The sequence below is a fragment of the Polypterus senegalus genome, chromosome 6 (assembly GCF_016835505.1).
Source record: "Polypterus senegalus isolate Bchr_013 chromosome 6, ASM1683550v1, whole genome shotgun sequence".
Lineage (NCBI taxonomy): Eukaryota > Metazoa > Chordata > Cladistia > Polypteriformes > Polypteridae > Polypterus > Polypterus senegalus.
This window is the reverse complement of record NC_053159.1, coordinates 57,909,068-57,922,152: the sequence shown is the minus strand read 5'-3', so window position 1 is coordinate 57,922,152 and position 13,085 is coordinate 57,909,068. Positions and strand designations below refer to the sequence as shown.

The 13,085-nt window shown below is 39.0% G+C and overlaps 1 protein-coding gene across 4 annotated transcripts in view; it reads left to right on the top strand.

Moving 5' to 3' along the window:
• si:ch73-70k4.1 overlaps positions 1-13,085 on the top strand; it is a 156,307-nt gene that overhangs the window by 64,297 nt on the left and 78,925 nt on the right. For all 4 annotated transcript variants that reach the window (XM_039756046.1, XM_039756045.1, XM_039756047.1 and 1 more), the window contains one exon: positions 5,818-6,034. In XM_039756046.1, coding sequence (XP_039611980.1) covers positions 5,892-6,034 — 143 coding nt within the window. In that variant the 5' untranslated portion in view covers positions 5,818-5,891. The remainder of the gene's footprint in view (positions 1-5,817; positions 6,035-13,085) is intronic.

Sequence of the window (13,085 nt, the reverse complement as noted above, 5' to 3'; positions counted from 1 at the left end):
CCATAGCTTTCATCAGATTCTTAAAGGAGTCTGTGGCTCAAAAAAAGTTAAGAATCACTGCTATTGATATATAGATGGGGAAGGCAGTGTATAATAGGCAGACAAGGAAAGCACTACATAATAGGCATACATACAAGCCTGTAGATAACAGTATTAGCTATAATGAATGAGATCATGTATTAATCAACATAATTGATAGCATTCTACATTTTAACGTTAACAATTTACTTAAGAAAAAAAGAAAACACTCCTGCCTGTTTTATGAATGCAGACGCTGTGGCAGGGAGAACAGTGCCCCCGAAACAGAAGTGGTGGAAAATAGATTGCATCAATAGTGGTTTAGCTATGCCTTAGACTCAGGAAACGGCATAGCGAGGTTATGCTAATAAATCCGCAACTGCTGCTTCTTGTTTGCAAAGCAGTTTGAGTATATTTAAGTAATTATTATACTTTGTCAGTTTCAAATTTTAAATGTTATTTTTTTCACCAAATAAACAAAACATCTAGCACTAGGAGTCTCTGCCTCTATATACAGTAGAGTCTCACTTATCTGACATAAACGGGCCGGCAGAACGTCGGATAAGCGAAAATGTCGGATATTGGGAGGTATTAAGAAAAAGCCTATTAAACGGCAAACTATGTTATAATTTTACACATTACGAACCTCAGTTCATGAACGTCTCTGGATACATACAAATTGGATTATGACCAAAAAGTTCGCCAAACTTTTGCATCTGTTCACGACCACACACTAGGTATACGAATGAGCCAGTTTCCCTTTCGGTTTGTGCGCACCGATGATTTCAGCACGTGTTCAGTCTTTCCCTGTGCATTCCCTGTGCAGAGAGAGAGAGAGAGAGAGAGAGAGAGACACACACACACGGGAAAGAGACACACACGCGCGTGGGAAAGAGACACACACACACACATGAGTGCGACACACGCACACACATGCGCGAGAGAGACACACACGCACAAGAGAAACAGAGACGCACGCGTGCACACACATGCGCGCGATAGAGACAGACACAGGCGCACGCACACACACACACACACACGTGAGAGAGAAAGAGAGACAGACACAGGCGCGCGCGCACACACACACACGCCAGAGAAGGCTGGCCACATAATCCAGTGTAATCATATTTTACAACAAAACAACAGAAAAATGTAACTGAAAAAATTAACTTAGCAACTAAAAATAGGCTGCACTCACGCTTGCAACTTACAGTTGTTGCCGATTGATGCATTTTTTTTTTTATTTTTATTTTTTTTTTTTGTGGGACGTCGGATAATACAGAATATTGGATAAGCGAGACTCTATTGTACCTTCACAGTACCTCAAACTTGATCCAAATGCAATGTATGCGTATCACCACCCTTTTGTTTACAAAAAAGGCACTGCTTATTGCACGTTGTGAATTAAAACAAACCTGCAGGATGTTCTCTGTGTGCAGTAGACATTGTATTCATGTGTGTTAGTTATCACGTCATATGGGTTTGTGCACTGATATCTTTGATAGCACTGATAGTTTTTTATCCTGTAAAATGCACTTTGATGTGATGTTTGGGTCATATATTACCAAAATATTTTATTTCAAAAGATAAACAAATATTATTGCTAATACTGTGCATTTTTGATTTTATGCACTTTGAAATTTGCCTGGGTTAGGTGTGAGCAAAATGTTTTATCTTTAAAGGGAAAAAAATATTATTTCTAATATTGTGAAGTATTTTGTATTTATGCACTTTGAGATGTGCCAAGGTCAGATATAACCAACATTTTTTTTTTTTAAATTTCAAAAGTGGGGAAACAAAGTATTGCCGCTACCTCAGATTCTGTTCAGTTATAGCTTTTTTTTTCGTTTTTTAATGCACTTTTTGAGGTGCCTTTGTGAGATGTGACCAAATTTAAAAGAGAAACAATGAATAAGAACTTATTCCACATTTATTGTAAAATTGAAGTCTATACAAAGAAGGTGAAAACAAATCAAACTGTTTAGTGAAAAAGGGAAAAAAAATAATTCAAGAACCTGGTTGCCTTAGGGTCGGTTTATACAGTGGTGTGAAGAACTATTTGCCCCCTTCCTGATTTCTTATTCTTTTGCATGTTTGTCACACAAAATGTTTCTGATCATCAAACACATTTAACCATTAGTCAAATATAACACAAGTAAACACAAAATGCAGTTTTTAAATGATGGTTTTTATTATTTAGGGAGAAAAAAAATCCAAACCTAATTTTGGTCTTCATTTTACTGCCACACCTGTTTCAGTCAAGAAATCACTTAAATAGGAGCTGCCTGACACAGAGAAGTAGACCAAAATCACCTCAAAAGCTAGACATCATGTCAAGATCCAAAGAAATTCAGGAACAAATGAGAACAGAAGTAATTGAGATCTATCAGTCTGGTAAAGGTTATAAAGTCATTTCTAAAGCTTTGGGACTCCAGCGAACCACAGTGAGAGCCATTATCCCAAGAGCGCAGAGACGACTCATCCGAGAGGTCACAAAAGACCCCAGCACAACGTCTAAAGAACTGCAGGCCTCACTTGCCTCAATTAAGGTCAGTGTTCATGACTCCACCATAAGAAAGAGACTGGGCAAAAACGGCCTGCATGGCAGATTTCCAAGACGCAAACCAGTGTTAAGCAAAAAGAACATTAGGGCTCGTCTCAATTTTGCTAAGAAACATCTCAATGATTGCCAAGACTTTTGGGAAAATACCTTGTGGACTGATGAGAGAAAAGTTGAACTTTTTGGAAGGCAAATGTCCCATTACATCTGGCGTGAAAGGAACACAGCATTTCAGAAAAAGAACATCATACCAACAGTAAAATATAGTGGTGGTAGTGTGATGGTCTGGGGTTGTTTTGCTAATTCAGGACCTGGAAGGCTTGCTGTGATAGATGGAACCATGAATTCTACTGTCTACCAAAAAATCCTGAAGGAGAATGTCCGACCATCTGTTCGTCAACTCAAGCTGAAGCGATCTTGGTTGCTGCAACAGGACAATGACCCAAAACACACCAGCAAATCCACCTCTGAATGGCTGAAGAAAAACAAAATGAAGACTTTGGAGTGGCCTAGTCAAAGTCCTGACCTGAATCCAATTGAGATGCTATGGCATGACCTTAAAAAGGCGGTTCATGCTAGAAAACCCTCAAATAAAGCTGAATTACAACAATTCTGCAAAGATGAGTGGGCCAAAATTCCTCCAGAGCGCTGTAAAGAGTCTTTGCAAGTTATCATAAGCGCTTGATTGCAGTTATTGCTGCAAAGGGTGGCCCAACCAGTTATTAGGTTCAGGGGGCAATTACTTTTCACACAGGGCCATGTAGGTTTGGATTTTTTTTTCTCCCTAAATAATAAAAACCATCATTTAAAAACTGCATTTTGTGTTTACTTGTGTTATATTTGACTAATGGTTAAATGTGTTTGATGATCAGAAACATTTTGTGTGACAAACATGCAAAAGAATCAGAAATCAGGAAGGGGGCAAATAGTTTTTCACACCACTGTATGTGCATGCATCATGGCTGGCACGCGTTCGGTGTTCTTTTGACGTGTTCTCTAAGCATGTCCTCCAAAATTAACGTGATACGTGCGCAAGTTGCAGTACTAGCAACAACCCAGGTGGCGTGAGTATGCAAGTTTTGGTACATGATGTCAGCATTGTTGCTTACAATCAACATGTGATAAAGGCTTTGATGTTTGATGAATGGTTCAATGCTGTGAAGCAAATTATCAAACTTAAATGCTGACCTGCAATTGCCTTCATGGTGCTTTTCTTCATCTATTTCTCGCATAGGTAATACAAGCGTTGCAAGTTCCCCATCGTAATGACGTCATACATACATACATACATATTGTCTCGACATTCTCTGGGTTTTTTTTTTTTTTGCACCTTCACAACAGCATCAAAATGCAAATAATAATTATTTTTAATATCTTTTTTTCATCAACTCGTAACACAGTGAAACTGGACAAAATTTTCTCCCCATAATGATTTCTTACACTGATATCTGGTTAAATCCTCCAGATTTACTTAAAGTACATGCACAAACAATAGTGGCCTCAAGCTCATGCATCGCGTAGCATGAAGTATATCCATGGCCTTAGTGTGCACACCCTTTAATAATCAAGGACGTGGCTTCTTTCAGAATCAACCAATCACAATAAGTCTCATTCCAAATAGTAGTTAGTATACACCTGACATCAATTAAAGTGGCTCTGATTGAGCTCAGATAAATTTTGGGTGTTCCTGTAGGAATATTCATTAGTGAATTAGTGTGCACAGCTCCTAAACTTAAACTGGTTTCTGTCCACAAGTTATAAAATGCATGGCCCAACGGTAGAAGAGTTGGGTAGACTTATGATGTGCTGGCGTGATTACATCTCCCAGATGGACATGGAGCCTTTGGGAAGTCCCAAAGAGGTGTTGAAAGAAGTTGCTGAGGATAGTATAACCTAGGCACTCCAGGTCAAGAGTTTGCTGTTTTAACCCTTATCAGGGAATTGAAAATGATGATGAATATGATATACCCTTTAATCTGACTTGGTGAACAACATAGCTTTGAAGATTCTATTTGATGATTTCAGTCTCCACATATAATGTTCTAATATGGCAGCATTGCGTTATCTTCTCCAGGCTGGTGGTAAAGCTGTCCTCCTGGCATTGCAAGCAATCTTTGCTTCCATTTGGGAGACTGGCATCATCCCAGCTGACTGGAAAATGAGACTTGTCGTCCCCATCTGGAACAGGAAGGGTGATCGCCTACTACAGGGGGATAACACTTCTGTCTGTGCTGGGTAAGGTTCTTGCAAGGGTCATCCTCAATAGGATCCGTGATCACTTGCTCACCTACCAGTGACCGGAACAGTCTGGTTTTATGCCTAAGTAGTCTACCATCGACCACATCCTGGCACCGAGGGTTCTTATGGATCGCAAACACGAATATCAGCAGTGTTTCTTTGCAGCCTTTGTCGATTTTCGTAAAGAGTTCAATTCAGTTGATCAAGCTGCTCTGTGGGACATCCTGAGGGTTCACGGGGTCCCCTCAAGGTTGCTGGATATCGTGAGCGGCCTGTACACTGGTACTGTGAGTGCTGTGCAGACTGCAGGCAGACCCTCTGTTTTTTTCCCAGTTGATTCTTGGGTGCGTCAGGGGTGTGTTCTTGCTCCTACTCTGTTCAATGCTTGTGTGGACTGGGTGTTGGGCAAGGTCGTGGGGTCTAGTGGCTGTGGGGCATCTGTTGGTGAAGAAAGATTCACGAATCTTGACTTTGCTGACGATGCTGTGATCTTCACAGAGTCAATGGAGGCTCTGATCGGGGTGCTCGAGAGATTGAGTGAGGAGTCTGAGTGTCTGGGCTTGCGAGTGAGAGAAAATTCTTGGGTACCGTTGGTTTGACTTTGTGTCGAATGAGTAGTTGCTCATGCAGTCCCGAATGAGGCACATTACCTACATTGTGAGGGAGCGTCAGTTACGGCACTATGGCCACATGACACATTTCCCCAAGGGTGATCCAGCTTGTAGGATCCTTATTGTTAGGGACCCGAGTGGCTGGACCAGGCGAAGCCCATGTAACACCTGGCTGCACCAGATGGAGGGTCATTTCTGAAGGGCTGGACTGGACTGCCTGGACGTGTCTGCCTGGGGGGTTGCCAACCGGCATCCCGAGTTGTTTCGTTGTGTTGTGGGTGCGGCAACGCACTGTACCAGTGCATGCTCCCCGACTTGACTTGTGTTATCTTGCAGAATTCAACTAAATGGTTTCACTGGAATTGAAAACTGTATTTTTTTCCTCCATAGATGTTTTTAAAGTATGAAAACATGAAATTCACATGAATTAGGACTTCTGAGGTGCTAGGAAGAGCAGTCTATGAATGGAGAGAATGTCTACGGAAAAGGAAGCTAAACTTAAACTGAAGAAAAGAAAAAACTCAGGGAGCACTGGTATAAATCAAGTTTCAGAGAATGTTCTGAAGGCTCAGAGTGAGAGTGACAGTCTTAAACGAAAATCAGAAGGGTAAGTTACATTAAAAAGTGCGGTGTGCTTCTTTAATGTGTAAATTATTGTTGCTAATATATTTAATTTGCCTTTTTGTGGAAACGTATAATTATAAGGCCAGCTATGCAGTGAAGTAAATAAAAAAATAAAGTTAGAATTTAAAAGTAAATTCTTAAAGGAATAGTCTGTAATTAACTTTTGGACAAATTTTATATTAAAGGCTTTTTCTTGTATGCATATTAACCATTTGTACACCACTTTATATCTGGCACACGTTTTCTTCAATGGAGTTTGCTAGGAAAGTTCACATTTTTTTTGTTGCAATATCTCAAATACAAACTTGAAATTTCTAAATATTTCATTAAAATATTGGTAATATATAGACTTGTCTATCTTAAAACAGAGGAACATTATTGAGTTCAATTACAAATTAATTTACTGTTTCAAATTCACCTTGAGAGAGGTGTCTTCAACTTGTATATTTTGTATATTTTCCTTTTTTTTTTTTAAGTTAACAGCCACTGCATATTGCTCTGAAACATGTATGTACTCTTATATTTGTTACACTAAAAACAGTCTCATGGTTGCATTGACTGCATATTATAAGGACTAATATTTTGATGCTGATGTATGAGATCAGATTTATCATATGTATGTCTTAAAGTTATATATAACATTGATAGTTTTATAGCACAAGCAAGCAGTTGACCAGATGCAGCTTCCAACCATCTCATAGTAACATGAGCTCACCAAGAAATTGGTAGAGGGTACAGACATGAATCAACCAGTTACAGACGAAGATGGAAATGTGATGATGGGAAGAGCTAAACAATTAAACAGTGTGGCACACTTTAAAGAACTAATTAATAGACTAGTAGTTCAAAAAGTCTCCAAAATGAACAGAGATAAAACATGATCTTGCCAAAAGGCATAAAAAAAAGTTCAAAATAATGATTGTTACTACTCATCTCAAGAATGGAAAGGCACCAGGATCTAATGGGATTCCAGCAGAATCTTGAGGTAATTGCAGAGATGCTGCATGGGCTGTTTGAAAGGATATAGAAAGTTGAAGAGGACTCTATAGAATGGAAGTAAAATCATCCAATAAAGGTTTCTAAGGAAAGGTGCTCTTTTCCTGTGCTCCAAAGTAGAGAAGCATAATACTCCTCTTAACACTAGAATTACCAGAGCCTATGAATAAACTCCGTCCCACCTTAAATCGCTTCTTAAATCCCTTCACACCTCTCCGCCAGCGTCCTTTGTCATCTAAATGTGCTGATAAAGAGAAGCTATAGGCAGCCGGCTATTCCATCCCCCCACCAATTTAGAACGTGAACAAACTTCTCCAAGCCCATGCCTTGATTGAGTATCTGGTAGTGAAGTGGATGTTTTAGAGTGGAAATAATAGATCGTTATTTGGAACACACACATTTCATGTCTGTTCCGTTTCTACAGTAATCTGTGTAAACACATTGTTAAAACAGAAACGTTTTTTATATTCTAGTAGTAGATGACAAAATATAGGCATAAACTATATAATGTATGAAGCCTGAAGTCCAAATATCAAAGAAATATTTTCACAACAGGTACAAATATAAGACAACAATTGCGCTTTTATTCAAAAAATAGCTGCAGAAAAAAAAGCCGCCTTAACATGTGACATTGACACCCACTAATTATGACCGCCTTCGTGGCTCAATAAATCCGGTTACTGACTGGGAATCAAAAGGTCGCGGGTTTGATTCTGCAGTATTCCGTTTTGAGAAGTGAACTGCTCTTAGTCTTACTATTTTAGAATAAAAACATACATTTGATTTCAGTCTGTAACAGCCGGTGTAATTTATGATCCTTATAAAAGTTAGCTTTGTTTTTTTTTTTTTTTAATTCACTTTTCATTCTTTCAGTCGCGTTCAGAATCAATCCATACAACCCCATCTGACACGGCTGTTTTCACATAAAGACGCGCTATAGCTCTGCAGTGTACCACGATGCATACTAACGCACCCCAAGGGTTCTGACACACAAATGCTGGCGAAGCTGCCTTCTTCGTATCTCGCTGTCACTTGATTTTCTTTTTATTCAGTTTTATTGAGTGTTCCTGCCAGTCCCCGCATGTTGCTGTATGCTGTTTCTTTTGTACTCCAGGACATGCAGAGGAGAGAATGGTAGAGAGCAGTAACTTCGGCGCTATATGCAATCATCAGACACTCCCCATCTGCCCGTGTCGCTCAAACACAGGAACATATGTTGGTGAAAAGTATAACAAAAGTGCACTTTTATTCAAGTGCACTTTTTCCATTGCCTTTTCCTCTAAGAAGCAATGTACAGTGAACCCTCGTTTATCACGGTTAATCCGTTCCAGACTCTATCGCGATAAATGAATTTTCGCGAAGTAGGATTCTTTATTTATAAATCGAACATTTTCGCAGTTAGAGTATAGAAAACCTGTTTACGACCTTTTAAATACGTTTTTTAACATTATTAGAGCCCTCTAGACATGAAAAAACACCCGTTAGTCACCATTACACGCGTATTACCCAATATATTACACAAAATAAGAGAAAATAAGACATATTAGATGTTACAAATATAATATTATTATTGTACTGTACAATTAATTACACACACACCGTTCTTACACACAACCACTAACCTATGAAGGCACGACCTCAGTAGGAGAGTCTTAAGGTAGTTCAGTATCTTCAGCAGGTGCATCGTTGCCTTCTTCCGCTGAAGCAGTACTAGGAGTAGGCAGTGGGTGTCTGGGTGCGCGGCTGAAAAACATCGTGATAGGCAGTTGCTGGCGCTGTCTTTTAATTTGCGCGAGGAGACTTTTGTATGGTTCGATCGCTCCATCAAGCGCATTCTGGAACTGCAATGCACGCATCATTTGTGGGTCCCATTCGCCAATCATGTCCTGTACAATCCCTCCTCGATCGCGGGGATTGCGTTCCAGACCCCCCCGCGATAGGTGAAAATCCGCGAAGTAGAAACCATATGTTTGTATGGTTATTTTTATATATTTTAAGCCCTTATAAACTCTCCCACCCTGTTAACATTATTAGAGCCCTCTAGACATGAAATAACACCCTTTAGCCAAACGTTTAAACTGTGCTCCATGACAAGACAGAGATGACAGTTCTTTCTCACAATTAAAAGAATGCAAACATATCTTATCTTCAAAAGAGCGCCGTCAGAAGCAGAGAATGTCAGAGAGAGCGCTCGCTAAGAAAAGCAAACAATCAAAAAATCAATACGTGCTTTTAAGTATACAGAAGCACCGCGATAAAGCGGCATTTTGTAGAGGAGCCTCCGTGTCCTCTGTGCAAACAGCCCCTCTGCTCACACCCCCTCCGTCAGGCAGAGAGAGTGAGAAAGATAGAGAGAAGCAAACAAGCACGGCGCGGGAAGCATATCTTATATCATTGAGGAGTTTTAGTTAATATGTAATACATGCTCTGATTGGGTAGCTTCTAAGCCATCCGCCAATAGCGTCCCTTGTATGAAATCAACTGGGCAATCAAACTGAGGAAGCATGTAACCTAAATTAAAAGACCCATTGTCCGCAGAAAGCGGTGAACCAGCGAAAAATCCATGATATATATTTAGATGTGCTTACATTTAAAATCCGCGATAGAGTGAAGCCGCGAAAGTCGAAGCGCGATATAGCGAGGGATTACTGTACATACTTCTCTCTATGCTGTGGTTTCTATTACACACCTGAAAGAAAGAGACAATATATGTAAAAACATCATCGCACTAATGCAATATTATTTGAAAACGAACAGCGTCAGATCAGGTGTGAATTTATGCAGGAACTGGAAATTCTCTGATTTGGGATCAGTTCTGTATGTTTGTGGGTGTGAGTGGTGGACATAACTGGGAATTACTGTGAATGTGCATGGTGTTTTGAGATAATGAATAGAGCTGCAAATTACAGGGAATTCTCAGATGTGATGCTGTTCGTTTTCAAATAATATTGCATTAGTGCGATGATGTTTTTACATATATTGTCTTTTTCTTTCAGGTGTGTAATAGAAACCACAGCATAGAGAGAAGTGTGTACATTGCTTCTTACAGGAAAAGGCAATGGAAAAAGTGCACTTGAATGAAAGTGCACTTTTGTTATACTTTTACACCAACATATGTTCCTGTGTTTGAGCGACACGGGCAGATGGGGAGTGTCTGATGATTACATATAACGCCGAAGTTACTGCTCTTTACCATTCTCTCCTCTGCATGTCCTGGAGTACAAAAGAAACAGCATACAGCAACATGCGGGGACTGGCAGGAACACTCAATAAAACTGAATAAAAAGAAAATCAAGTGACAGCGAGATACGAAGAAGGCAGCTTCGCCAGCGTTTGTGTGTCAGAACCCTTTGGTTATAGCGCGTCTTTATGTGAAAACAGCCATGTCAGATGGGGTTGTATGGATTGATTCTGAACGCGATTGAGAGAATGAAAAGTGAATTAAAAAAAAAAGCTAACTTTTATAAGGATCATAAATTACACCGGCTGTTACAGACTGAAATCAAATGTATGCTTTTATTCTAAAATAGTAAGACTAAGAGCAGTTTACTTCTCAAAACGGAATACTGCAGAATCAAACCTGCGACCTTTTGATTCCCAGTCAGTAGCCGGATGTATTGTGCCACGGAGGCGGTCATAATTAGTGGGTGTCAATGTCACATGTTAAGGTGGCTTTTTTTTCTGCAGCTATATTTTTGAATAAAAGCGCAATTGTTGTCTTATATTTGTACCTTTTGTGAAAATATTTCTTTGATATTTGGACTTTAGGCTTCATACATTATATAGGTTATGCCTACATTTTGTCATCTACTACTAGAATATAAAAAACGTTTCTGTTTTAGCAATGTGTTTACATAGATTACTGTAGAAACGGAACAGACATGAAATGCGTGTGTTCCAAATAACGATCTATTATTTCCACTCTAAAACTCCACTTCACTCCCAGATACTCAATCAAGGCATGGGCTTGGAGAGGTTTGTGCACGTTCAATATTGGTGGGGGGATGGAATAGCCGGCTGCTTCTAGCTTCTCTTTATCAGCACATTTAGAAGACAAAGGACGCTGAGAGAGAGGTGTGACAGGATTTAAGAAGCGATTTAAGGTGTGACGGATTTACAAGTTTTTTCGTAGGCTCTGGTAATTCTAGTGTTAATTCCTGAAAAGATACTGAACAGGAGGATTTTAGAATGCTGAAAAACTATGGGAGCTACAGGCTGATTTCCTCAAAAACAGGTAGTGCATTGACCAATATTATTATTGTTCATTATAATGGAACTGTCCGTTGAGGTGAATTACCACTTTATATAAGCTTTATAAACTTCACAGTAATGTAAAATAGTCCACACTGTGGAAACTTGAGACAGTATTGAAGTCCCAGGAAACTACAAAAGGTACTTGTATGAAGGCATATCATGTAGAGCAGTGCTTCCTAAAATATTTTTAGTTGCAATCCCTTTTCATAAGCAAAATTTTTAGTGACCCCTGGTATTTTAGGAGTTTGCTGCATTACTTTTTAAGGTAAAGATAGAAATAGTATTACAGGTAGTATTTAATGGAACAAATAATACATATTGTGATAATATACAAGAATGTTATTAAATGAAACTCAAATTTATCTAGTTGTACACAACAGAATTAAATATTCAGCAAAAGAAGAAGAGCATGATTTTTTTCGACACAATAATTTAAATCTTAATTTTCATCAGTGCAGGTCTCACTGTAACTTCAGCTTTGTTAAGACTGGAGTGGAATTTACATTTTTGTTAGAGCCAATATAAAAATTCACATAAATATGTGGCAAATGGTAGAAGAGATGTCATTGCTAGCACCGAGAGTATTGGAAATTCAGCTTTAATTCCAGTCCGAGATGCATTCAAGTATTTTTTTGAAAATTCAAGTTTAAGCCGGGCGGCACGGTAGTGCATTGGGTGGGTAGCGCTGCTGCTTCGCAGTTAGGAGACCTGGGTTCGCTTCGTGGGTCCTCCCTCCGTGGAGTTTGTATGTTCTCCCCGTGTCTGCGTGGGTTTCCTCTGGGTACTCCGGCTTCCTCTCACAGTCCAAAGACATGCAGGTTAGGTGCATTGGTAATTAAAAATTGTCCCTAGTATGTGCTTGGTGTGTGGGTGTGTGTGTGCTCTGCGGTAGGCTGGCACCCTGCCCAGGGTTCGTTTCCTGCCTTGCACCCTGTGTTGGCTGGGATTGGCTCCAGCAGACCCCGTGATCCTGTAGTTAGGATATAGTGGGTTGGATAATGGATGGATTGAAGTTTAAGATTTCTATAGCTGGAACCTCTACAATATCTTATTGAGGCAGCAGTGACAGAAGTTTCACTTGCTCCAATAGTATGATAAATGGTTTTTGAACTCAATTTAACTGATCATCTTGAAAATCTTGAAGAAAATTTACCATACTACTGTACTTTTCCAAGTGTGCCACATTATTAATTATACACATTATTAATTATATAGTCTGTTTAATCAGATTGTAATTTTAAATTATTTCTTCTGATAAAATTATCTGTACATGAAAACATTCTAAATGAATAATTTCTACTTCCCCTTATGTTTATTTTTTTCAGAAATCCCTGTCACTTTATCTTTCAGAAAAAAATGTGTCCTCGCCCTACAGAGATGCATTCCGTGTTTTGAATATATCTGAAAACTTTATGTGCAGAGTCAAATGTTATTGTTGTGGAAAACTTTAGCAAAATCTGAGTAATTTCAGAGAATAATAGGATTACTTTTTTTAAAAAAAAAAAACCTCTTAAGTCCTATCAAAGTTCATTCCTTTAACAGCTATTTTACTTCTGCATGCAACAACAAAGTAGACCTCAGATACTTGCATAGATTTGCAAAGAGGCAGATATTTAGTGTAATTTTTTTAATAATTTCAAATACCATTTTGTAGTACTGCATTTAAATCTGTAAAAGTGTTTTGGCTGTGACACAGTGTATAAAATTGTGTCTGTTAACAGGAGATTAATTTTGGTTACAAGTCCTACATTCCTTCCTATCATTGTTTCAGCATTGTCAGTACA